The following is a 27,808-nucleotide window of genomic DNA, read 5'->3' on the forward strand; positions in this document are numbered from 1 at the left end:
CCGATAAATCCCCAGGGCCTGATGGACTGCATCCCAGAGTACTTAAGGAGGTGGCCTTGGAAATAGTGGATGCATTGACAGTCATTTTCCAACATTCCATTGACTCTGGATCAGTTCCTATGGAGTGGAGGGTAGCCAATGTAACCCCACTTTTTAAAAAAGGAGGGAGAGAGAAAACAGGGAATTACAGACCGGTCAGCCTGACATCGGTAGTAGGTAAAATGATGGAATCAATTATTAAGGATGTCATCGCAGTGCATTTGGAAAGAGGTAATATGATAGGTCCAAGTCAGCATGGATTTGTGAAAGGGAAATCATGCTTGACAAATCTTCTGGAATTTTTTGAGGATGTTTCCAGTAGAGTGGACAAGGGAGAACCAGTTGATGTGGTATATTTGGACTTTCAGAAGGCTTTCGACAAGGTCCCACACAAGAGATTAATGTGCAAAGTTAAAGCACATGGGATTGGGGGTAGTGTGCTGACATGGATTGAGAACTGGTTGTCAGACAGGAAGCAAAGAGTAGGAGTAAATGGGGACTTTTCAGAATGGCAGGCAGTGACTAGTGGGGTACCGCAAGGTTCTGTGCTGGGGCCCCAGCTGTTTACACTGTACATTAATGATTTAGACGAGGGGATTAAATGTAGTATCTCCAAATTTGCGGATGACACTAAGTTGGGTGGCAGTGTGAGCTGCAAGGAGGATTCTATGAGGCTGCAGAGCGACTTGAATAGGTTAGGTGAGTGGGCAAATGCATGGCAGATGAAGTATAATGTGGATAAATGTGAGGTTATCCACTTTGGTGGTAAAAACAGAGAGACAGACTATTATCTGAATGGTGACAGATTAGGAAAAGGGCAGGTGCAAAGAGACCTGGGTGTCATGGTACATCAGTCATTGAAGGTTGGCATGCAGGTACAGCAGGCGGTTAAGAAAGCAAATGGCATGTTGGCCTTCATAGCGAGGGGATTTGAGTACAAGGGCAGGGAGGTGTTGCTACAATTGTACAGGGCCTTGGTGAGGCCACACCTGGAGTATTGTGTACAGTTTTGGTCTCCTAACCTGAGGAAGGACATTCTTGCTATTGAGGGAGTGCAGCGAAGGTTCACCAGACTGATTCCCGGGATGGCGGGACTGACCTATCAAGAAAGACTGGATCAACTGGGCTTGTATTCACTGGAGTTCAGAAGAATGAGAGGGGACCTCATAGAAACGTTTAAAATTCTGACGGGGTTAGACAGGTTAGATGCAGGAAGAATGTTCCCAATGTTGGGGAAGTCCAGAACCAGGGGACACAGTCTAAGGATAAGGGGGAAGCCATTTAGGACCGAGATGAGGAGGAATTTCTTCACCCAGAGAGTGGTGAACCTGTGGAATTCTCTACCACAGAAAGTTGTTGAGGCCAATGCACTAAATTTATTCAAAAAGGAGTTAGATGAAGTCCTTACTACTAGGGGAATCGAGGGGTATAGTGAGAAAGCAGGAATGGGGTACTGAAGTTGCATGTTCAGCCATGAACTCATTGAATGGCGGTGCAGGCTAGAAGGGCCGAATGGCCTACTCCTGCACCTATTTTCTATGTTTCTATGTTTCTATGAAGGTGGTTCTTAAAGGATGAGAAAGAATTGGAGGCAGAGGGGTTTAAGGAGGGAATGCCAGAATGTGGGGCCTAGGGGTTGGAGACACAGCCCGGGAGGGGGAGGATTCACAGGAGGCCGGAGTCAGAGGAATGAAGTGTTCAGTGTGGGTTGCAGGGCTGGAGAAGGTTGCAGAGTTAGGGAGGGGCGAGGCCACGGAGAGAGTTAAACATGAGGATGAGAATGTTACATTTGTGGCATTGGGTAAGCCTAGTTTAAGGGCCCTGAATTGTCAGGACAGGGGCCTGGGGTCTTAGGGAACTGGGGCATTTCACAGATCACAGATCGGGGGGAATACCAAAGGATTATCGAAGGGATAACCGTCCCAAATGGACAGGTTGCTTGTGGTAGACAAGTCTACGCTGAGTTATGAGGCTACAAGTTGTCCTCAACAGCCCTAAGGTGGTGAGATGAAAACTTAAGGCAAGTTTCCTGCTTCCAATTGCTATTCAGTGGGAGATTATGGAGATTAGGCAACGGTTCGGGTTTGGGCTGTGGTGGATAGCCTTCCAACAAAAATCTAGGCTGACACTCCAGTGCAGTGCTGAGGGAGTGCTGCACTGTCGAAGGTGCCGTCTTTCGGATGAGACATTAAACCGAGGCCCCGTCTGCTCTCTCAGGTGGACATTAAAGATCCCAAGGCACTATTTCGAAGAAGAGCAGGGGAGTTATCCCCGGTGTCCTGGCCAATATTTATCCCTCAATCAACACAACAAAAACAGATTATCAGGTCATTATCACATTGCTGTTTGTGGGAACTTGCTGTGTGCAAATTGGCTGCCGTGCACATTACAACCGTGACTACACTCCAAAAGTACTTAATTGGCTGTAAAGCACTTTGAGACGCCCGGTGGTCGTGAAAGGCGCTATAGAAATGCAAATCTTTTGTTTTTCTTTAACTCTTATTGTCCAAGCTCATACAGAAGACTGGTCATTTGGTTGAGGTATCGGAGAGCTCGCAATGCCTGTCAGCCACCTTCACGAGAGCAAGATGGGGAGAAACTATTTGTCGTCTGGACAGCACCTCAGATATGAAGTTGACACAGTACATGGCTTCCGAGTCACCTGCGCAGTCTTGCTAAACAAGCCGCTCCACAATATCAATTCAGAAATGGTCAGAAGTAAATGCAGACCTCAAGACTTTTGAAAACGAAGATAAAAATACAAAATATTTTCACTTGTATTTTTCCACAGCTCCATTGCTCGGCATGGGGTGTGACTGGTGGGGCAGACATTCTCCCGACAGCTGTCACATCCCGTGCCGAGCAATGGAGAGACCCAGACGGATGCTATTGACTGCGACACTGATGGATTTCAGTCAGCATTTTCTAATCTAAAGTTGGGCTACTACAAATCGACAAGTGACACTAAAGGTTTTACTTGAGATAGTTTGGAATCTGCGGGAATAGATTTCTTCTCAGAGTGCTTCATGTCCTACAAAGCTGCTGAAATCCCACTCAGCGTCTGAATATCACCAACAGAAGAACAAAGGAATTGAATTTCTGCGGGATTTATCCCGATCGTGTTCAGCGGAAGATGCACGTAGACACCTTGGAGAAAACCATTCTCGACGATCTTCCGCTCAAATTACAGTGGACCATCGGGAGAATTCCCCCTCCCCCGCGGGAATTTGTCCCAAACAGCACACGTCGCTGCTTTACTGCATCTCACATTAGCTATCTACAAGAGCGACAATAATAGTGGGCTTGGGCAAGTCAAAACCCAAGCTGCCCCATCCCACCGTGTTGATGTATGGGATGTATGACAATGAGGGAAATGGGCGGGGGGGAGGGGGGGAAGAGCACGGCACAGACTGAAATTTATGGAGGTTTCAAACGATCTCACATAGTTAATGTTCTGGGTAATTATTGCTGACCAACGGATGTGTTATCGCTGGGATTGGTTGAACGACTTACTTCCAAGTTCCATTGCGGTACATGGCCCGGACATGCCACGAGGATCCGAATATGTTGAGGGATTTCGAGAAGCAATCGTTGTAGATGAATCCAGTGTAAATGGAAAATATGCTCATCAACAGGATGAGATAGCGCCCACTGAAGAAAGTATTCCAGATCTGAATTCGGGGGTGGAGGCAACAAGAAGTTGGATGCATTAGACTTCGTCTCCAGTTAAATACCTAGAATCAATCCTCTAACTACATTTCTCCCTCTATCCACGATTGTTGCGACCATTCCGAAATTTAGAAGCTCCAAGGATTGGGACAAATCTCTCGGATCAGCAGAATGACACCAGGGCTTAAAGGGTTAAATTATAAGGACAGGTTGCATGAACTCGGCTTGTATTTTTTTTTTGAGCGTGATCTAACTGAGATGTTTAAAATGAGGAAAGGATTTGAAAGGATAGATAGAGAGAAACTATTCCCTCTGGTGGGGAATCCAGAACAAAGGGACCACAAACCAAATTTTCATTTGATTTAAGTTTACCGTCCAAAGTTCAATTGGTTTATTTTGTCGGATATAGTGGCCCCCCTCCCTTTAATCAGGGGGCACTTGATTGATGTTTACAACTAAAATAGATGTAGAGCTGTTGAGTTGGGAGTAACTTAGCCAGTCACATGATGTTCACAAGACTCAAAGGGGCACAGTCTTAAAATTAGAGCCAGGCCTTTCAAGAGTGAAAACAGGAAACGCCTCTTCACACAAAGGGTGGTGGAAATTTGAAACTCGCTCCCCAAAAAGGCTGTGGATGCTGGAGTCAATTGAAACTTTTAAGACTGGGATCAAAAGATTTTTCTAAGATAAGGAATATGGATCAAAGGTGGGTGCATCAACCATTCTCCGAGTGCTGCACTGTTGGAGGTGCCACTTTTCGGATGAGACGTTAAACCGAGGCCCCGTCTGCTCTCTCAGGTGGACGCAAAAGATCCCACAGCACTATTTCGAAGAAGAGCAGGGGAGTTATCCCCGGTGTCCTGGCCAATATTTATCCCTCAATCAGTGTAACAAAAACAGATTATCCGGTCATTATCACATTACTGTTTGTGGGAGCTTGCTGTGCGCAAATTGGCTGCTGCGTTTTCCACATTACAACAGTGACTACACTCCAAAAGTACTTAATTGGCTGTAAAGCGCTTTGAGACGTCCGGTGGTCGTGAAAGGCGCGATATAAAAATCCAAGTCTTCTTCTAATAAAATAGGGGAATAGGCTTGAGGGGCTGAATGGCCCCCACCTCTTCCTATACAAGTGGCATTGCCCAGTTTACATGTAATTGGTAGCTTCACCAGTACTACCTGAACAATGGAGTCATAGCCACATTGCTGTGTGATATGTTCAAGGGGCATACAATGATAATTCACAGGAGCACCAGCACACAACACAACAGGGTGGAGAATGGGCATTCAACCCTCCGCTGTGCTGACGTATTAACCTCAACCTTCCCTCACAGCCCTTCTACAGACAGATGAACAAAACCAGCTACTAGTCCCAGCTCAGTTATCTGCCCCCTCAGCTGGAGGTGGTGTGTGACTCAGTGAAATCTGTACGGGGAAGAGAGTACAGTCACTCAATAGAAAATGGACATTTGCCTTCTCTCCCCCTGAATACCATGGGTCTTTGTTAGATTGTGATGCTACGGTTTTCCAAGGGGACCTCACCCAAGTGTCCATTCTTCATTCTGGAGCCCAGAAAGTAGGCTGTTCCACTGAGAAGTGCTATCCTCTATCGATTCTATCCTCATTTGACAGCCACACACACTTTCTGCAGAATGTTCCCTATTCCAGCTGAGGTGACTGAGGCCGAGATCAGTTCGTGTAACACCGACCAGATATCACAACTGGGAGATTCCTGGCTTGTATGGCTCACCTACTCACTATCTCAACTAGCTAAGCATTTGCAGAAACTCTCAGGTGGCACTATTGATCGAACAGCATGTTTGTCCTGGCCAACATTATCCCTCATCCAACACCAGTCAAAAAAATTATCTGCTCATTAACTCTTTGTGGGACAATGGGCTGCCGCGTTTCCCACATTACAACAGTGACTACACTTCAAAAGTACTTCGTTGGCTGTAAAGCACTTTGGGACGTTCTGAGGTCGCAAAAGGTGCTATATAAATGCACAGTGTCAGCTGTGGCTCAGTGGGTAGCACACTTGCCTTGGAGTCAGGAGGTTGTGGGTTCAAGTCCCACTCCAGGGACTTGAGCACACAAATCTAAGCTGACACTCCAGTCCAGTGCAGTGTTGAGGGAGCGCTGTACTGTCGGAGCTTGCTGTGTGCAATGGGCTGCTGCATTTCCTACATTACAACAGTGACTCCACTCAAAGTACTTCATTGGCTGTAAAGCACTTTGAGACATCCAGTGATCATGAAAGGCGCTATATCAGTTCTTCCTTTCTTACATCTGGCTAATACTGTAAAGACATTTAGCTAATACTGCAACGAACTTTATAACGTAGCTGTAACAATCTGGGATCATGCAGCTTGAATCCAGAGTCGCCTGTACGGAGACAGACACCTGCGTCTGATCCTCAGGCTAGTGACGATTATTTTGCTCACTAAAAAATACATGGCAAACCTTTCAGAATGCTCACCCACCTCGTTGCCTCCTTTCTGGGCGGCAAAGCTTTTCTCGTTAATGATCATAATGAGGGCAAAGCCCAGCAGTACTGCTCCATGCCCACAGTCGCCAAACATGACCGCAAATAGAAATGGAAAGGTGACGATAGTATAGGGAGCTGCAAAAAACACACAAAGATCGCACATGACTTATTCCAAATTATCGCACAGCCTGGGGTTGTACTATCGTGAGATTAGATCAATTAGAATGATATTAAATACAGGACATAATAAAAGAAATGCTGCAATCAGGGTCGGTTATAGCCGAAGCCTTTCAACCTTGAAACTCGGCAGGACATGACTGGGCTTATAGTGTAGCATAGAACTGGCTAAAGTGCTGGTTTCAGGGTCAGTGGTCACAGGACCCAAATTTAAACCTTGCCACGTGTAACAGAGCTCCCCCTAGTGGACTACTGCTCCACCTAGTGGACTACTGATGTACTGCAACTACTGATGTAAATGATAAAGGATCAAAGGGCAGGGGTCACATGATGACAGTTTCCTGTAAGAGACATCTTGTATAGTGTGTTTGTTAGCGATGTCGTAAGGATATCATCATCATAGGCGGTCCCTCGAACGAGGATGACGTGCTTCCACATGAGTTCACAAATGTTTCAATGAACGACCCATGTTTCCAGTCCTGAACTCCAATTGAGGGGGTAGAAGATGTCTGTGTGTGGATTTTTTTAATGTGTGGTGACCGTTGCACATCGGGCTCGACAGAGCTAGGCCTTTATCCAGTGGAAAGGATTAACCAGGACGGCTGGAGACCTGCTCTGCTGCACGGGCCTAGTGCGCACACATATCGCAGTGTGGGCTGGCCTGTGCTGCCCCTGGGCCCTCGGCTGTTCTGGGCCCCTTACTCTCATTCGCTGCATCTTCCCCCACGATGTTCCAGGGCCCGGCGCTCCAGCTCTAGTTATAGACCCGACCTGCGGTGGTGTTCTCACACAGGTTGGGGCGGCCCACAATGTTTGGATATATTACACCACTGACTACCATCCCAACTCACTTCCCTCGAAAAGGACGAGGTTAGCAAGTCATTCTGCCAGGCTGCAAGCTGCCGGGTTTCACAGGACTAGGGGGTTCCACTTCAGAGCGAGAAGGTCTGGTGCCCCCACAGCTGGGTATCTGTGACCAGCCTCACGGCTGGGTATCTGTGAACCAGGCCCACGGCTGGGTATCTGTGAACCAGGCCCACGGCTGGGTATCTGTGAACCAGGCCCACGGCTGGGTATCTGTGAACCAGGCCCACGGCTGGGTATCTGTGAACCAGGTCCACGGCTGGGTATCTGTGAACCAGGCCCACGGCTGGGTATCTGTGAACCAGCCTCACGGCTGGGTATCTGTGAACCAGGCCCACGGCTGGGTATCTGTGAACCAGGCCCACGGCTGGGTATCTGTGAACCAGGCCCACGGCTGGATATCTGTGAACCAGCCCCACGGATGAATCAGCAGTATCCCCAAGTGCAGTTGGCCTCCCAGAGAATGCCACTTTTCTGGCTGAAGGATGATGCTTGTGGCAACATCAGAAATCTAAAGAGGGGAAATTATCAATAGACTCAGTGACATGGAAATGAACAGAAATAAAAAAGTGAGGCACCTTGGGGTCGATATGAAGCCAATGAGGCCTTGGAAATAAAGGGCTGTTAGCAGGCCTGAGGAAAATATTGGTTCTGGGACATCTAATGAAAAGAGGAGTTTGAGCTGGGATAACTAGACAACACAGTGAGAGGGAATGATAAAGGACTCGTCATCGAAAGAATTTCAAGTAAAGACTACGAAAAATCCCTCGGAGCCGTAAAGAGATACAGTGTGTGTGAATTATTGAAGAGCAGGCTGCTGAAGACTGGCTCCCCAAAAACTGCCAGAATCATGCCCATTAAACCTGACATTGACCACTCCTTTAAATCAGCTCTTTTATACCTGCCGGGAACCTGCCCCTTTAAGCCTGCCGGGTCTTGCCCCTTTAAGCCTGCCGGGGACCTGCCCCTTTAAGCCTGCCGGGGACCTGCCCCTTTAAGCCTGCCGGGGACCTGCCCCTTTAAGCCTGCCGGGGACCTGCCCCTTTAAGCCTGCCGGGGACCTGCCCCTTTAAGCCTGCCGGGGACCTGCCCCTTTAAGCCTGCCAACTAAATGAGGTGCAGGCAGAACACAGCACACAGCAAATGAAATCTTGCATCATTCCCATTCCTGACAGGCCCAACCATTAACCAAAAAAACCCCAATTAGCAGGAAGGAATGGGCTCCCTCATTTAGCCAGTAGGCTGAAAGGGGCAGCTCCCCGGCAGGTATAAAGGGGCAGATTTAAAGGAGTGGTCAATGTCAGGTTTAATGGGCATGATTCTGGCAGTTTTTGGGAAGCCAGTCTTCAGCAGCCTGCTCTTCAATAATTCAAACACACTGTATCTCTTTACGGCTCCAAGGGATTTTTCAGAAACAGGGAGAATGCTTATCCTCACTCAGAACAAGGAGAGCCATTAGCCGACAGGCCTGGCACGTGTCACTGGAGCAGCCGGGTCCTGTCAGGGAGAGCCGGTAGGGCAGATCTCCAGCAGCAGGCCGCTGCATCCTGAAATAGTTTTGGGCTCACTGCACAGCAACATTAGTTCAAAAGGTCACTGGTTCAGTGGCTCATCTGAGAACACCAGTGTTCTCCCTCAGGCCAACATCCCCAGCATCTAAGCACTGACCACACTCGGCTAGCTCTGCTGGGCGGCCACATTGTCCGCATGCCCGACACAAGACTCCCAAAGCAAGCACTCCACTCGGAACTCCTACACGGCAAGAGAGCCCCTGGTGGGCAGAGGAAGCGTTGCAAGGACACCGTCAAAGCTTCCTTGATAAAATGCAACATCCCCACCGACACCTGGGAGTCCCTGGCCCAAGACTGCCCAAAGTGGAGGAAGAGCATCCGGGAGGGCGCTGAGCACCTCGAGTCTCCTTGCCTAGAGCATGCAGAAATCAAGCGCAGGCAGCGGAAGGAGCGTGCAGCAAACCAGTCCCACCCACCCTTTCCTTCAACCACTGTCTGTCCCACCTGTGACAGAGACTGTAATTGCCATATTGGACTGCACAGTCACCTGAGAACTCATGATAAAGGTGGAAGCAAGTCTTCCTCAATTCCAAGGGACTGCCTATGATGATGATGTGAACTGTTACCAGGGCACGCCACAAACTTCAAAATTGTGTTACTTTCACTCGAATCTCACAGCACAGGAGGCCATTCGGCCCATCGTGACTGTGCCGGCTCTGTGAAAGAGTTTTCAAAATAGTCCCACTCCCCCGCTCTTTCCCCATGGCCCTGAACATTTCCCTTTTTCAAGTATTTATCCAATTCTCTTCTGAAAGTTACAATTCAATCTGCTCCCACCACCCTTTCAGGCAGCGCGTTCCAGATAACAACAACTCGCTGCGTTAAAAAATAATTCTCATCATCTCTCCTCTGGTTCTTTTGCCGATTATCTTAAATCTGTGCCCTTTGGTTACCGACCCTCCTGCCAGTCGGAACTGTTTCTCTCTACTTGTTCTATCAAAACCCCTCGTCATTTTGAACACCTCTATTAATCTAAGAAAGGGAAGGTGGCTCAACCGTGGCTATCAAGGGAAATCAGGGATAGTATTAAAGCCAAGGAAGTGGCATACAAATTGGCCAGAAATAGCAGCGAACCCGGGGACTGGGAGAAATTTAGAACTCAGCAGAGGAGGACAAAGGGTTTGATTAGGGCAGGGAAAATGGAGTACGAGAAGAAGCTTGCAGAGAACATTAAGACGGACTGCAAAAGCTTCTATAGATATGTAAAGGGAAAAAGGTTAGTAAAGACAGACGTAGGTCCACTCCAGTCAGAATCAGGGGAAGTCATAACGGGGAACAAAGAAATGGCAGACCAATTGAACAAGTACTTTGGTTCGGTATTCACTAAGGAGGACACAAACAACCTTCCGGATATAAAAGGGGTCAGAGGGTCTAGTAAGAAGGAGGAACTGAGGGAAATCCTTATTAGTCAGGAAATTGTGTTGGGGAAATTGATGGAATTGAAGGCCGATAAATCCCCAGGGCCTGATGGACTGCATCCCAGAGTACTTAAGGAGGTGGCCTTGGAAATAGCAGATGTATCGACAGTCATTTTCCAACATTCCATAGACTCTGGATCAGTTCCTATGGAGTGGAGGGTAGCCAATGTAATCACACTTTTTAAAAAAGGAGGGAGAGAGAAAACAGGGAATTATAGACCGGTCAGCCTGACATCGGTAGTGGGTAAGATGATGGAATCAATTATTAAGGATGTCATAGCAGCACATTTGGAAAGAGGTGACATGATAGGTACAAGTCAGCATGGATTTGTGAAAGGGAAATCATGCTTGACAAATCTTCTGGAATTTTTTGAGGATGTTTCCAGTAGAGTGGACAAGGGAGAACCAGTTGATGTGGTGTATTTGGACTTTCAGAAGGCTTTCGACAAGGTCCCACACAAGAGATTAATGTGCAAAGTTAAAGCACATGGGATTGGGGGTAGTGTGCTGACATGGATTGAGAACTGGTTGGCAGACAGGAAGCAAAGAGTAGGAGTAAATGGGGACTTTTCAGAATGGCAGGCAGTGACTAGTGGGGTACCGCAAGGTTCTGTGCTGGGGCCCCAGCTGTTTACACTGTACATTAATGATTTAGACGAGGGGATTAAATGTAGTATCTCCAAATTTGCGGATGACACTAAGTTGGGTGGCAGTGTGAGCTGCGAGGAGGATTCTACGAGGCTGCAGAGTGACTTGGATAGGTTAGGTGACGGGCAAATGCATGGCAGATGAAGTATAATGTGGATAAATGTGAGGTTATCCACTTTGGTGGTAAAAACAGAGAGACAGACTATTATCTGAATGGTGACAGATTAGGAAAAGGGGAGGTGCAACGAGACCTGGGTGTCATGGTACATCAGTCATTGAAGGTTGGCATGCAGGTACAGCAGGCGGTTAAGAAAGCAAATGGCATGTTGGCCTTCATAGCGAGGGGATTGGAGTACAGGGGCAGGGAGGTGTTACTACAGTTGTACAGGGCCTTGATAAGGCTACACCTGGAGTATTGTGTACAGTTTTGGTCTTCTAACTTGAGGAAGGACATTCTTGCTATTGAGGGAGTGCAGCGAAGGTTCACTAGGCTGATTACCGGGATGGCGGGACTGACATATCAAGAAAGACTGGATCAACTGGGCTTGTATTCACTGGAGTTCAGAAGAATGAGAGGGGATCTCATAGAAACGTTTAAAATTCTGACGGGTTTAGACAGATTAGATGCAGGAAGAATGTTCCCAATGTTGGGGAAGTCCAGAACCAGGGGTCACAGTCTAAGGATAAGGGGTAAGCCATTTAGGACTGAGATGAGGAGAAACTTCTTCACCCAGAGAGTGGTGAACCTGTGGAATTCTCTACCATAGAAAGGTGTTGAGGCCAATTCACTAAATATATTCAAAAAGGAGTTAGATGTAGTCCTTACTACTAGGGGAATCAAGGGGTATGGTGAGAAAGCAGGAATGGGGTACTGAAGTTTCATGTTCAGCCATGAACTCATTGAATGACGGTGCAGGCTCGAAGGGCCGAATGGCCTACACCTGCACCTATTTTCTATGTTTTTATGTTTCTATGTTTCTCTACTCCAAGGAGAACAATCCCAGTTTCTCGACATACCTGAAGTCCCTTATCCCTGGTACCGTCCCAGTAATCCCCTCTGCACCCTCTCCAAGGTCTATCGCTGAAAGTTTCGTTGCAAATGTTTCTGTGGACCGGTGGAATCGAAGAGGGAGGACTGTCTGCTTCCTTTCATTTGCTAAAGTGGGGATCTGCTGGAAGCACACGCCAAGTTTTATGCGGGCACGGTGAATCACCTGGGGGTGGCTGATGCCCACCAGGGAAGTCCTTTATCGTCAGAGGTGATGTCCCGAGCCCCAGTAACCAGAGGACACGAATTTAAGATAATTGGCAAAAAAAACAGAGAGGTGATGAGGAGAATTATTATTTTATGCAGTGAGTTGTGATCTGGAACGCGCTGCCTGAAAGGGCGGTGGGAGTAGATTGAATAGTAACCAATCCAGAGAATTGGATAACTACCTGAAAAAGGGAAATGTTCAGGGCTATGGGGAAAGAGCAGGGAGTGGGACTATTTGGAAAACTCTTTCACAGAGCCGGCACAGTCACGATGGGCCAAATGGCCTCCTTCTGTGCTGTGAGGTTCGAGTGAAAGTAACATTCGAGGTGGTGACTGCTCGTGTCAAGTTGGCTCCCTCATACTGTTCGCCTCAGTACCTTCTCCAGACCAGCTCCCTCGTTAAAAATGCCGCTCACTGGGCTGACCAAAACATGACAAATGGCCATAAAAATGAGAAAGAGAGAGAGAGAGAAAAAATTCCCAAATACAATTCAGCCTTTGAACTGTGGTTAACATGTTTGTGTGAAAAGACCAGAGGAATTTCCTATGTGGGTGTTAACTTGGTCATCATCACTATCGTTTCAAGGCATTTGAAATTTGGCCCAAGTCTGTTATTTATCAAAGGCATTTAACACCTGAATAAATATCGCAGAGCAATTATGCACAAGTGTGTTAACTGGTTAGTCACGGTTACTGCACAGCAAGTATTTGAATTTGAGCAAGAGTCACCAGGATTCATCTCTCGGTATGTCCCAACCCCATATGCGTCCACGATGTTCTGGAATCCAGCCGTGAACTTATTGGTTCTGTTGAAGGTGGGCGGAGCCATTTGGGTCTCCACCACAGTCATGATTGGGACAACACTGGAACCACTGCGATCCTGAGAGGGAAACAAAAAGGGAGCATTTCATTCAGCGGTCAACTAGAAACAAGATTTTGCAACTATCAATGCAAGTAACTGCACTTGTCTGCCCACCACACACACCTTCCTATAGGTGTGTCACTGGGGAGGGAGAAAGGGAAGGAGAAACAAAGACGTACATTTATATAGCGCCTTCACGACCACTGGATGTCTCAAAGCGCTTTACAGCCAATGAAGTACTTTTGAAGTGTAGTCACTGCTGTAATGTGGGAAACGCAGCAGCCAATTTGTGCACAGCAAGGTCCCACAAACAGCAATGTGATAATGACCAGATCAACTGTAATTTTTGTTATGTTGATTGAGGGATAAATATTGGCCAGGACACCAAGGATAACTCCCCTGCTCTCCTTTGAAATAGTGCCATGGGATCTTTTACGTCCACCTGAGAGAGCAGACAGGGCCTCGGTTTAATGTCTCATCCTGAAGACGGCACCTCCAACAGTGCAGCACTCCCTCAGCATTGCACCGGAGTGTCAGCCTAGATTTATGTGCTCAAATCTCTAGAATGGAACTTGAACCCACAACCTTCTGACTCAGAGGCGAGTGTGCTACCCACTGAGCTGACAATCAGAAGAACAACCTTGGCTGATTGCTGCTGGGACTATTTTGTTTGTATGGCTTACTGAGCAGGGTGCTGTGCAGTAATGTAACATTTACATAGTTTCCAGCCACACATTCTTTCCCCAATTGCAGCATGTTGCAGGCACTCTGACAATATTTTCAGCACTAAATGGACCAGAGTTTGTTTTGAGCGGTGAACAAGTTACATCCACAGTTTGTTACACCTTTACTTGCCCATAGACTGTTTCTGGGGCTTTGCACGTCAAGTTGCCCAGCGGCACATCCAAATAGCACAGCGCCCTCTACAGAGCATCTGGAACCAGTGCCAACAGAGCGGGCAACTGCGTATCTCCTTAACCAATCAGATTGAAGAATCTTCAATGAGCAGCAGAGAGGCTCAACCAGGAAGTACAAGTTAGAGTCATGAATTCAATGTCAAATCTGGCACAGAAAGTGAAGTAAAGACAGAGAAAGATTCAATTGAGAGAGAGAGAGAGAGAGAGAGAGAGAGAGAGAGAGAGAGAGAGAGAGAGAAAACGAGAAAGAAAAGAGACCGAATGATAAATAAAATGTTACTTTTTACTTTAATTTAAAAAAAATCTCCAACAATAATTAAAAGCTGAAGGAATGAAACTCAACATTTGTAACAAAGTTAATTTTCCGAGCCAGAGAGGCTGTTTGGCGGTAATTAAAACATATCACACTATTAAAAGGGTCTTTACACTTGAATGGGCCTGCCCTAATATTTTGTGGCGAGTTCAGTCTGTCAGTATAGGAGCTTCACACCGTTCAATACAGTTGAATGGGGAGCCAGACAGCGAGCTTACAGAACAGCGGCGCAACTCAGACAGCAACTTCCGGATTTTCATGTTTAACTGCGCATCTGCCCTCGCCTGAAGCCGATGTCCAATTTGTGCAAATATAACAGTGATCACTGTGAGCCTCACTTTTATTTTTACAGTGAAATCCGGAACAATGTTTTTCCTCTTCCTAACATAAACCTGTAGCACAGTGCCTTTATGGCACAACAGCTTCCTTTTTAAAATTATTCATCCACGGGATGTGGGCCTCGCTGGCAAGGCCGGCATTTATTACCCATCCCTAATTGCCCTCGAGAAGGTGGTGGTGGTGAGCCGTCTTCTTGAACCACTGCAGTCCGTGTGGTGAAGGTACTCCCACAGTGCCGAGGGGATGAATGGTCTACTCCTGCTCCTAATTCTTATGTTCTTAGGACATGACTTGATGTGTGATCTTATTTACAGTTCAACTGCTCACCTTCCCTTGGTTGAGTGCCTTCTTGATCCTGTCCATATCGGCTACCGGACACCAGGTCTCTGCGATGAGACACTGCTGGGTGACGTCAATGTTGCACAAGTTCAGAGTATGATAGATCGCCTTCATTTTCTTCACCTTTCCCTGCCAGTTCCGTAGGTTCTTCGCAGCTTCCTGCAGGACCCGGCGGCGATGGCTCTCTGTCTGGTTAAGTACCTGAAGAATTAAAAAGTGAAGTTTAATGAAAATCAAACCCAGTTTATGTTTTAAATGGACAACGCAAATTGATTTTGATGGGAAAAGTAAATGATATGGCACATATTTACCATCTTCTCATTTTAAGACCTATAACGAAGAGAATATCGTGATATCACAAAAGAGGGAAGGATTGGGAAGTTTATTTGGTCCATTTTAGTTCCTCATTCCATGAGAACTGACAGACCCATACCACAGAAATGATTACAGGAGGGGATGAAAAGTTAGTGAAGCACAGAATGACAATATTGAAATGGTGTGTAAACAATGAACAACTATCGTCCTAAAGCTCAAAGACAAAACGCAAATCGGAGCCAACAACAAGCCCCCATCCTGATCAGGAACATCTTGAAGAAGTCAATTGATTGCAGCCGGAGACCAATCTGATCTCCACTGACTTTCCCAGGTGACACAATATAGCCTGTATGGCTTGTTCCCTGGTCATTAATGGAGAAAAAAGGAAAAAATCTTGGAGTTGCACCGTGCAATATTCATTCACCGCTAATTTCCACTTCATCCCGATCCAAGAGTTGTAAAATATAGCGGTGTTCTGCCAACAATGTTTCACTATTTGAAAAAGATGCCTTTGTGTTTTCAATTGAACTTCAAGCTGGTGCTGGATCTGCCACGAATGTGACAGTGATCTTTGTAGGTTTTCACAGAACGGTGGCTATATTTCGCACCATGGCAGTAAGTGGGGACCCATGCCCTGACATTGTATTTATGGGATGAGCAGACGTGCTGTAGGCAACACCACGCCGATGCCAGCTGTCAACATCCTGCAGTGTTGTTACTACCTCCAGTATTTGGGAGTGAGAGTCACTCTATAATGCCCCACAAGCTGTTTGTGTACAAGCATGGGGCTCGCAAAGTGCCTCTCCGGTTTGTCCTTGCACATGTATCAGGTACTTTTGAGATCTGCAAGAGCAATCAGAAAGCGACAAGTGGGCCAGGGTTGTAGTTTGATACGATATTACAGATTGTCATCAGGTTCATAGAGATCCCACTTATAATGCTTTCATTGTCTTTTGTAATGCTTCTGACCGAGTCCCCCATGCATCCCTCACTAAAGAAACTGGAAGCTACGAGAAAGCATGGCCATATTGTCAATTTTATCTGGGATGTGTGCTCCAGCTCCAAGGTCTGTGTAGATGGGAACTCACTAAACCTCTCTCTCTCAAAAATAAGATAAGGTGAAGTTGTCCAATGTCCATCACATTCAATGTCTTCACTGTTGGCCTTGGAGTTTTCATTCTGCATGTTTTTGAAATATGCTCCTTATTGCAGTGATACTATAATGTTGGCAGACTCACCTTGCGATCTAATGCGTTCACCATTATTTTTGGCTCCAAAGCAGAATTTCACTGGACACCAAAATGCTGCAAAATTTAGTGGGGTACATAAGACATAAGAAATAGGAGCAGGAGTAGGCCATTTGGTCGCTTGAGCCTGCTCCACCATTTAATACGATCATGGCTGATCCGATCATAGACTCAGGTCCACTTCCCTGCCCGTTCTCCATAACCCTTATTCCCTTAGTGGTTAAGAAACGGTCTATCTGTCTTAAATTTATTCAAAGACCCAGCCTCCACAGCTCTCTGAGGCAGCGAATTCTAACCCTCAGAGAAGAAATTTCTCCTCATCTCAGTTTTAAATGGGCAGCCCTTTATTAGTTTCTATGTTTCTAAGATTATGCCCCCTAGTTCTCGTCTCCCCCATCAGGAAACATCCTCTCTGCATCCACCTTGTCAAGCCCCCTCATAATCTTATACGTTTCGATAAGATCACCTCTCAATCTTCTGAATTCCAATGAGTAGAGGCCCAACTTACTCAACCTTTCCTCATAAGTCAACCCCTCATCTCCGGAGTCAACCTAGTGAACCTTCTCTGAACTGTCTCCAAAGCAACTATATCCTTTCGTAAATATGGAAACCAAAACTGCACACAGTATTCCAGATGCACCAATAGCCTGTATAACTGTGTTTTTATACTCCATCCCCTTTGCAATAAAGGCCAAGATTCCATTGGTGTAATGTCTGTAAGCTTGTAATGCTTGTAGCTCCACACTGTGGATGTGGACGTATTGCATACTGCAGCTGCATAGTTAATCATTAAACAACAGGCAGCTTTCTGGTGAGTTCCGAGAGAGCAACCTGCATGTTAGGAAGTTGTGTGTGCTGTGCTCTATGAAGATATCACAGTTGGCGGCGAGATGGGAGATTTTTCGGATGTTTAAAGCTTAAATTTTGTTGAAGGATTCAGCCAGCCGACAGATGACTTTGGAAGTTTCTGTCTTTGGAAAAAAAAGCTACAAAATCCGAGGTTAAAAAAAACAGCACACGGTGTGAACAGCGAGAGATTAAAAATGGCAGGTGTAATCGGATATTTGGGTGAATATAGACACGACCAGGAATGTTTTAAAGCGTATGTGGATCGGCTAGAAATGTATTTCACTGCAAATAACATAATCGAAGTTCCAGACAATGCAGTCCAGAACCAGGCTGTGTTGGAACGTAAGAAAGTGATCTTCTTATTAGTGGCAGGTCCGGCATTATATGAAACCCTTGTAAATCTGTTTGTGCCTAACGAGCCAAAGGACACAACGCTTAAAGAGATTTTAACGAAACTGGAGCAGCACTATAACCGCAAACCGTTAGAAATTGCTGAAAGCTATCGTTTCGGGATTTGGAATCAAAAGGCGGATGAAAGTATCGCTGATTACATCATAGCATTAAAAAAGCTATCGATGCACTGTAATTTTGGAAACTTTCAAAACCGAGCATTACGGGATCATTTTGTTTGCGGGGTGAAAAATGATGTGATCAGAAGGAAGTTATTGACGACAGATGACTTAACTTTTGAGAGTGCTTGTCAGACAGCGAGGTCAAAGAGCGTGGATGAACAATATTCCCGAGAATTAAATAATGATTACGGTCGTCAGTCAACTGAGGTTATTCACCTGCAGGTTCAAAGTAACGGCCATGGCCGAAAATCTCAGAAATTGGAAATTCTACCAGAGCGTCGAAGTCGTGTTATAGGTGCCTGGGACAACACATTGCTCAAAGTTGTCCATACGTGAAGGCAGAGTGTTTCTTCTGCAGAAAGACTGGGCATCTTGCGAAGGCATGCCGACTGAAGGATAAACCAGTTTTTAAAGCTGAGTCCAGTGTTCAAAGCTATGGGTAGTAATCCAAAGAGACTTCATAGCATGGAAGAACAACAACAGGATGAGGAGATGTTAGAGATACAAGTCATCAGGAGTATGAGGTTAACAGGCAGCGATTCGGAAAGCATCAAAATCCACATAGATGTTGCGGGATTCAAGATACCAATGGAAATTGACACGGGTGCCTCCGTGAGTGTAGTACCAGAGTCGCTGTACCTCGACAAATTGCATGATTTCCAATTGGAGAAATACAAGATAGAGCTGCGAGGCTACTCGGGAGAAAAAATTCCTGTAGTAGGCCGTATAACCGTACCAGTGAAATATAAAGATCAATTTCAGAATAATAATAGTGAAAGGAGACAAGACTGCTTTACTAGGAAGAAATTGGTTGAGCTCCCTGAAGCTGGATTGGAGTAAGATTTTCTGTGTGGAAGCGAGATTTTCATCAACGGATGAGGTTATCAAGCAGTATCCGAAGGTGTTCTGCGAAACGGGCAGTCCAATCCAAGGCTTCAAGGTGAGTGTCAGGGTACAGAAGGACGCTAGATCAGTTTATTACAAGCCACGTTCTGTACCATATGCACTCAAGGAGAAAGTTGAGCAAGAACTCAAAAGACTAGAGACTGAGAACATTATTTGTAAGATAGATCAATGGCTACACCCATTGTTGTTGTACCTAAGCCTGATGGTAAGGTAAGATTGTGTGGTGATTATAAGGTAACTGTAAATCAGGTTCTAGAGGGTAATGTCCCCAATACATTGCCGAATATAGAAGATTTGTTCACAACATTGACAGGTGGTCAGATCTTCTCAAAACTGGATCTTACGAATGCCTACTTACAGCTTGAACTAGATGAGGAGTCCAAGTCATGTTTGACTATAAATACTTATCTAGGCCTATATCAGTTTAATAGGCTACCGTTTGGAGTGTCTTCCGCCCCTGCCATATTCCAAGGGGTGATGAACCAGATTTTGCAAGGTATTGAAGGGGTAGTATGTTATTTGGGTGACATACTAATTTCAGCACCAAGTAGGCAAATTCATAATAACATTTTGAATGAAGTCCTCAAACGGCTAGAGAAGCACAGAGTACGAGTATCTGCTCGTAAGTGTGAGTTATTTAAAAATTCAATGGAATACTTAGGGTACAGAGTAGACAAAGATGGGTTACATCCAACCATGGAAAAATTGGATGCAATTAGAAATGCATCCACTCCCAGGAATGTCACTGAACTTCGTTCATTCTTGGGTCTTTTGAACTAGTATGGGAAGTTCCTACCAAATTTGGCTACAGTATTACATCCACTGAATGAACTTTTGAAAAAATAGGTCCAGTGGAAGTGGTCAAAAGAATGCGAAACAGCATTCAAGGAGTGTAAAAACAAATTGGTAGAGAGCACCATTTTAGTTCACTATGACATATCTAAGAAGATTAAACTAGCATGTGATGCCTCTCCGTATGGAGTTGGGGCAGTATTCTCTCATGTATTAAGTAGTGGGGAGGAGAGACCAATTGCTTTTGCTTCACGCACTCTCAGTGCCAGTGAGAGAAATTATGCGTAAATTGAAAAGGAAGCTTTGGCATTAATTTTTGGGGTCAAGAAGTTTCACAAATACTTGTATGGTCGTAAATTTACCATCGTTACGGACCATAAGCCCCTAACAGCAATCCTCCATCCAAAGTCCCCAGTTCCAACATTAGTTGCAGCCCGAATGCAGAGATGGGCTTTGATTTTCTCAGCATATACATAAGATATACCAGTAGCAAATCCTGAATCCAATGTACTGGAAACAAATCCAGGAGAGAATCAGAATGAAAGTCTGAGTCCAAGTCAGGGAAACAAAGAGCCTGAAGTTAGAGTGAGTGCAAATGAAACTCAAGGAAATTCCGTGGAGGAAAACGTTCCTCAGGATGAGCTTCGAATGAGTGTGAAATCGACACCATGTTTGGAAGGTTCTGTTCGAGAGCGAAGGTATCCTCTTCGAAACAGAAAACAAATGGTAAAGTTAAATTTGTAAATATGTATAAAAATGAAAGTTATTTATGATGTTTGTTATGATGGCTTTTTCATTAAGGAGGGAGAAGTGTAATGTCTGTAAGCTTGTAATGCTTGTCGCGCCACACTGTTGACGTGGACGTATTGTGTACTGCAGCTGCATAGTTTAATCATTAAACAACAGGCAGCTTTCCGGTGAGTTCCGAGAGAGCAGCCTGCATGTTAGGAAGCTGTGTGTGCTGTGCTCTGTGAAGATATCACAGTTGGCCTTCCTGATCACCTGCTGTACCTGCATACTAACCTTTTGTGTTTCATGTACCAGGACCCCCCGGTCCCTCTGTACTGCAGCACTTTGCAATTTTTCTCCATTTAAATAATAACTTGCTCTTCGATTTTTTCTGCCAAAGTGCATAACCTCACAATTTCCAACATTATATTCCATCTGCCAAATTTTTGCTCACTCACTTAGCCTGTCTATGTCCTTTTGCAGGTTTTTTGTGTCTTCCTCACTCATTGCTTTAAAAAGTAAAAGGTAAAAGTGTTAGAAATTAAAATTTATTTGGGAGTGGGGGCGGTCAGGGAGGCTTGCCTCAGAAACCCAGGATATAAATGTTTCACTCACAGTTCTCACATGTCGGTTGACATGTACTAGGGCTGTGTGTGAGGTCATCTGATATCCAGGATTTGTATTAAGTCCAAACCTCAAACTTCACAAGCCAGTAAAGTTAAGAGGTGAGCTTGACTCACCAAGCACAGGACCATTCCTGGTCGTGGTCACAGGCAGTATTGCTGCTTTGAACTCTTAAATTCAAACACTCACCACAGAGCTATGAGGAGGTTATTTTTCCATTCTCTGGATGTGGGTGTCACTGGCATGGCCAGCATTTATTGCCTGTCCCTAATTGCCCTTGAGAAGGTGGTGGTGAGCCACCTTCTTGAACCGCTGCAGTCCGTGTGGTGAAGGTGCTCCCACAGTGCTGTTAGGGAGGGAGTTCCAGGATATTGACCCAGCAACGATGAAGGAATGGCGATATACTTCCAAGTCAGGATGGTGTACGACTTGGAGGGGAACGTGGAGGTGGTGGTATTCCCATGGCCCTGCTGCCCTTGTCCTCCTGGGATTTGGGAGGTGCTGTTGAGTTCGATGCAGTTACTCTGTGTTATATACTCTGTACGACCTCACAAACACACAGGTTTCAAGATAGCTGATAACGTCAGGAACCTGTCAGATGACCTGTTCCCTTTTTATTGTTGTATCCACTGGGTGGAGCTATATATATTACACTTCTCCCTCCTTAATGAAGAAGTAATTATAACAAACAATCATCATACATAATTTGCATGGTTATACATAACAAAGGATACAGACTTATTTTGCCATATTTACAAATCAAGCTTAACCACTTGTTTTATGTTTCGAAGAGAATACCTTCGCTCTTGAACAGAACTTCCCAAACATGGTGTCAAACTTAGACTCATTCTAGGCTGATCCTGAGCAAAGTTTTCCTCCAAGGGATGCTCTTGATTTACATTTGAACTCTCTACAACTTCAGACTGTCTGTCTGACTCGGACTCAGACTTAAGTTCTGACTTTCTCTTGGACTTGTTTCTAGTATATTTGATGTAGGATATGACAGGTGACCTGTTCCCTCTTTATTGTTGTAAACAGCAATGGCTGCATTACCACAGTAGTCCACTGGGTGGAGATATGTATATATATATCTCCGACCCTGACTGAGTGGAACAGGGGGAGACAATTGGTGCATGGTACTCAACACACAAGCAGCACAAGGTGAAAGGTTTCCAGCCCGGATATGGCCACTGCTGCTGGTAGCTCACTTACTGTATTTAAATCCTCAATGCGTGTTTTCACACCAGCAGCCATTTCTCGGCGCTCGTTGGCAGATTCAGGACATGGGTACATGGTGGCACGGAACCTGGGACAAACCAAAGAGAAAGTTATTACCTTCTTTAAAAATAATTCATTCTCAAGATGTAGGCGTCGCTAGCAAAGCCAGCATTTATTGTCTCCCCCTAGGGCCACCTTCTTTAACCACTGTGAGTAGCAGTTTGATACAACTGGGTGGCTTCCTCCGCCACCTCAGAGAGCAGGTAAGAGTCAACCACATTGGCCTGGGACTATAGTCACATGTAGGCCAGACCGGGAAAGGCCAGCAGGTTTCTTCCCCTAAAGAACATCAGTGAACCAGTTTGGGTTTTGACGACAATCTGCCAGCTTCATGGTCACTTTTACTGACAGCAGCTTCTTATTTCCAGAATTTTATCAACTGGCTACAAATTCTCAAACTGCCATGGTGGCATCTGAACTCCCGTTCTCTGGATTATTAATCCAGGCCTCTGCATTACTGGGCCAGTAACATAACCAGTACACCAACTACCGGATTACTGGGCCAGTAACATAACCAGTACACCAACTACTGGATTACTGGGCCAGTAACATAACCAGTACACTAACTACCGGATTACTGGACCAGTAACATAACCAGTACACCAACTACCGGATTACTGGGCCAGTAACATAACCAGTACACCAACTACTGGATTACTGGTACAGTAACATAACCAGTACACCAACTACCGGATTACTGGTCCAGTAACATAACCAGAACACTTCCGACTGGATTACTGGTCCAGTAACATAACCAGTACACCAACTACCGGATTACTGGTCCAGTAACATAACCAGTACACTACCGACTGGATTACTGGTCCAGTAACATAACCAGTACACCAACTACCAGATTACTGGTCCAGTAACATAACCAGTACACCAACTACTGGATTACTGGTCCAGTAACATAACCAGTACACTACTGACTGGATTACTGGTCCAGTAACATAACCAGTACACCAACTACCAGATTACTGGTCCAGTAACATAAGCAGTACAGTACCGACCGGATTACTGGTCCAGTAACATAACCAGTACAACAACTACCGGATTACTGGTCCAGTAACATAACCAGTACACCAACTACCGGATTACTGGTCCAGTAACATAACCAGTACAGCAACTACCGGATTACTGGTCCAGTAACATAACCAGTACAACAACTACTGGATTACTGGTCCAGTAACATAACCAGTACACCAACTACCGGATTACTGGGCTAGTAACATAACCAGTACACCAACTACTGGATTACTGGTCCAGTAACATAACCAGTACACTACCAACTGGATTACTGGGCTAATAACATAACCAGTACACCAACTACCGGATTACTGGTCCAGTAACATAACCAGTACACCAACTACCGGATTACTGGTCCAGTAACATAACCAGTACACCAACTACCGGATTACTGGGCCAGTAACATAACCAGTACACCAACTACCGGATTACTGGTCCAGTAACATAACCAGTACACTACCGACTGGATTACTGGGCTAGTAACATAACCAGTACACCAACTACCTGATTACTGGTCCAGTAACATAACCAGTACACTACCAACTGGATTACTGGGCTAATAACATAACCAGTACACCAACTACTGGATTACTGGGCCAGTAACATAACCAGTACACTACCGACTAGATTACTGGACCAGTAACATAACCAGTACACCAACTACCGGATTACTGGTCCAGTAACATAACCAGTACACCAACTACCGGATTACTGTGCCAGTAACATAACCAGCACACCAACTACCGGATTACTGGTCCAGTAACATAACCAGTACACTAACTACCGGATTACTGGGCCAGTAACATAACCAGTACACCAACTACCGGATTACTGGTCCAGTAACATAACCAGTACACCAACTACTGGATTACTGGTTCAGTAACATAACCAGTACACTACCGACTGGATTACTGGTCCAGTAACATAACCAGTACACCAACTACCGGATTACTGGTCCAGTAACATAACCAGTACACCAACTACTGGATTACTGGTTCAGTAACATAACCAGTACACCAACTACTGGATTACTGGGCCAGTAACATAACCAGTACACTACCGACTGGATTACTGGTCCAGTAACATAACCAGTACACCAACTACTGGATTACTGGTCCAGTAACATAACCAGTGCACCAACTACCGGATTACTGGTCCAGTAACATAACTAGTACACTACCGATTGGATTACTGGGCTAGTAACATAACCAGTACACCAACTACTGGATTACTGGGCCAGTAACATAACCAGTACACCAACTACCGGATTACTGGTCCAGTAACATAACCAGTACAGCAACTACCGGATTACTGGTCCAGTAACATAACCAGTACAACAACTACTGGATTACTGGTCCAGTAACATAACCAGTACACCAACTACCGGATTACTGGGCTAGTAACATAACCAGTACACCAACTACTGGATTACTGGTCCAGTAACATAACCAGTACACTACCAACTGGATTACTGGGCTAATAACATAACCAGTACACCAACTACCGGATTACTGGTCCAGTAACATAACCAGTACACCAACTACCGGATTACTGGTCCAGTAACATAACCAGTACACCAACTACCGGATTACTGGGCCAGTAACATAACCAGTACACCAACTACCGGATTACTGGTCCAGTAACATAACCAGTACACTACCGACTGGATTACTGGGCTAGTAACATAACCAGTACACCAACTACCAGATTACTGGTCCAGTAACATAACCAGTACACTACCAACTGGATTACTGGGCTAATAACATAACCAGTACACCAACTACTGGATTACTGGGCCAGTAACATAACCAGTACACTACCGACTAGATTACTGGACCAGTAACATAACCAGTACACCAACTACCGGATTACTGGTCCAGTAACATAACCAGTACACCAACTACCGGATTACTGTGCCAGTAACATAACCAGCACACCAACTACCGGATTACTGGTCCAGTAACATAACCAGTACACTAACTACCGGATTACTGGGCCAGTAACATAACCAGTACACCAACTACCGGATTACTGGTCCAGTAACATAACCAGTACACCAACTACTGGATTACTGGTTCAGTAACATAACCAGTACACTACCGACTGGATTACTGGTCCAGTAACATAACCAGTACACCAACTACCGGATTACTGGTCCAGTAACATAACCAGTACACCAACTACTGGATTACTGGTTCAGTAACATAACCAGTACACCAACTACTGGATTACTGGGCCAGTAACATAACCAGTACACTACCGACTGGATTACTGGTCCAGTAACATAACCAGTACACCAACTACTGGATTACTGGTCCAGTAACATAACCAGTGCACCAACTACCGGATTACTGGTCCAGTAACATAACTAGTACACTACCGATTGGATTACTGGGCTAGTAACATAACCAGTACACCAACTACTGGATTACTGGGCCAGTAACATAACCAGTACACCAACTACCGGATTACTGGTCCAGTAACATAACCAGTACACCAACTACTGGATTACTGGGCCAGTAACATAACCAGTACACTACCGATTGGATTACTGGGCTCGTAACATAACCAGTACACCAACTACTGGATTACTGGGCCAGTAACATAACCAGTACACCACCGACTGGATTACTGGTCCAGTAACATAACCAGTACACCAACTACTGGATTACTGGGCCAGTAACATAACCAGTACACTACCAACTGGAATACTGGTCCAGTAACATAACCAGTACACCAACTACCGGATTACTGGTCTAGTAACATAACGAGTACACTAACTACCGGATTACTGGGCCAGTAACATAACCATACATTTGCTATTTGTTTGAATGCACATTTGGCACTTATCTTTCAATCACATTTAAAGCTACAGGGCGAGAATTTACACAGGTTCACTGCCCGGTTTCTCGGCGGTGTTGGCCGTTTTGGGCAAGAATCGGGTTGGCAAAAAATTCCCCAGCTGAGGCACGCCGGCGGATTGGAAATCCCGTTGGTTAGCAGACCACCGGCGTGCACCATCCACAGATCGCCCAGACGCCATCTTTGGCTGAGCGGGGACCCGTAGGTAAGTATAAAAAACCCTGCCCACGAGGATCAGCGGAACTGGGCGGGAGGTGAGTAGCTCTGCAAGAAAAAGGTAAGTGATCGGTTTTTTACTATTTATTTTCAAAATCTGTTGGGGTGATTTAATTTAAAAGTGTCTTGGGAATGTTTTTTTGATTTTTTAGTTAGATTTTTTTTTTTAATTATTTTTATTCTTTTTTTGTTGTTAGGCCCAACCCGCAGCCTCGGTGTAAATTTTTATAGTTTTTAAAACATTTTCGCCCATTTTCCTTAGGCACCACCCAATCTAGCCGAAATTGCACTTTCCCGCCCAGATTGGGGGTGCAAGGCCTATATTTTTCACTGGGTGAATTTTTAAAAAAAATTTCGGGAGGTTGTCGCTGGCGATAACCTTCCCAGCCTTAGCGTTTTTTTGGCCGGCAATCGGGCGCTGGCGGGCTTTGGGGAAATTCTAGCCCTATATAGTAACTATTTTATTGAAGCAGCAATTTAACACTTAGTGGTGTTGATCATTGTGTTGTTCCTCTGTCAGAATCTTTCCAGTCTCTCTCTCTCTCTGAAATATGCTCAGCAAGTTTATATACCTCAGCTTAACACTTCATCTCCAACAGCGCAGTACTCCCTCAGCACTGCACAGTCTGCCCTCTCAAGTGGACGTAAAAGATCCCCATGGCACTATTTCGAAGAAGACCAGGGGAGTGTATCCCCGGTGTCCTGGCCAATATTTATCCCTCAGAGAAACATCACTAGAACAGATTATCTGGTCATTATAACTGCTGTTTGTGAGAGCTTGCTGTGCGCAAATTGGCTGCCACGTTTCCCACATTACAACTGTTCAAAAACTAACTCATTGGCTGTAAAGCGCTTCAGGATAGCCCGAGGTTGTGAAAGGCGCTATAGAAATGCAAGTCTTTCTTTTCTTTATTATTACAAACATTGAGAGTGGGAGTGTGTCATGTATCTTACATTATTATATATAACTGTATCCTAACATGCTATACATGACTGTAATAAGATATGACCTGTAACCACCAGCATACCTTACCACCAGGGGTGCACTTGCAAGACACAGGTATATAAGGGCAGGTCTCAGGCAAGTGCAGCATTCCAGAGCTGTGAAATAAAGTTGCAGGTCCAGAGTGACCTTGACTTCACTACATGCCTCGTGTGAATCTGTACTGAGGGGACAGGACTTTACAGTGGCGACGAGTTACGGGATTACAGAATCCACAGAATGGCGAACAACGGATCAGAAAAAAAAGTACAATGCGGGAGACAATTGAGAGGACTTTATAGAAAGGCTCCAGCAAAGCTTTTTAACCAAAAACTAGTTAGGCGACGATAAGGCAGACAACAGAAGAGCCCATCTCTTGACCAGCTGTGGCTCGAAAACATACGCTTTAATGAAGGATCTGTTGGCACCCGAGAAACCAGCAAGCAAGTCATTTGAAGAATTGAGCACATTGGTAAGAGATCACCTGAAGCCAGCGAGCAGCCTACACATG

At 45.4% G+C, this 27,808-nt stretch overlaps 1 protein-coding gene across 5 annotated transcripts in view; it reads right to left on the bottom strand.

The window, feature by feature from the left end:
- Positions 1-27,808, bottom strand: part of LOC139280888 (V-type proton ATPase 116 kDa subunit a 4-like) — a 135,017-nt gene that overhangs the window by 22,143 nt on the left and 85,066 nt on the right. For all 5 annotated transcript variants that reach the window (XM_070900678.1, XM_070900674.1, XM_070900677.1 and 2 more), the window contains 5 exons: positions 22,146-22,239; positions 14,888-15,100; positions 12,859-13,009; positions 6,192-6,331; positions 3,553-3,710 (listed from right to left, as the gene is read on the bottom strand). In XM_070900678.1, coding sequence (XP_070756779.1) covers positions 3,553-3,710; positions 6,192-6,331; positions 12,859-13,009; positions 14,888-15,100; positions 22,146-22,239 — 756 coding nt within the window. The remainder of the gene's footprint in view (positions 1-3,552; positions 3,711-6,191; positions 6,332-12,858; positions 13,010-14,887; positions 15,101-22,145; positions 22,240-27,808) is intronic.

The sequence above is a fragment of the Pristiophorus japonicus genome, chromosome 15 (genome assembly GCF_044704955.1).
Source record: "Pristiophorus japonicus isolate sPriJap1 chromosome 15, sPriJap1.hap1, whole genome shotgun sequence".
Lineage (NCBI taxonomy): Eukaryota > Metazoa > Chordata > Chondrichthyes > Pristiophoridae > Pristiophorus > Pristiophorus japonicus.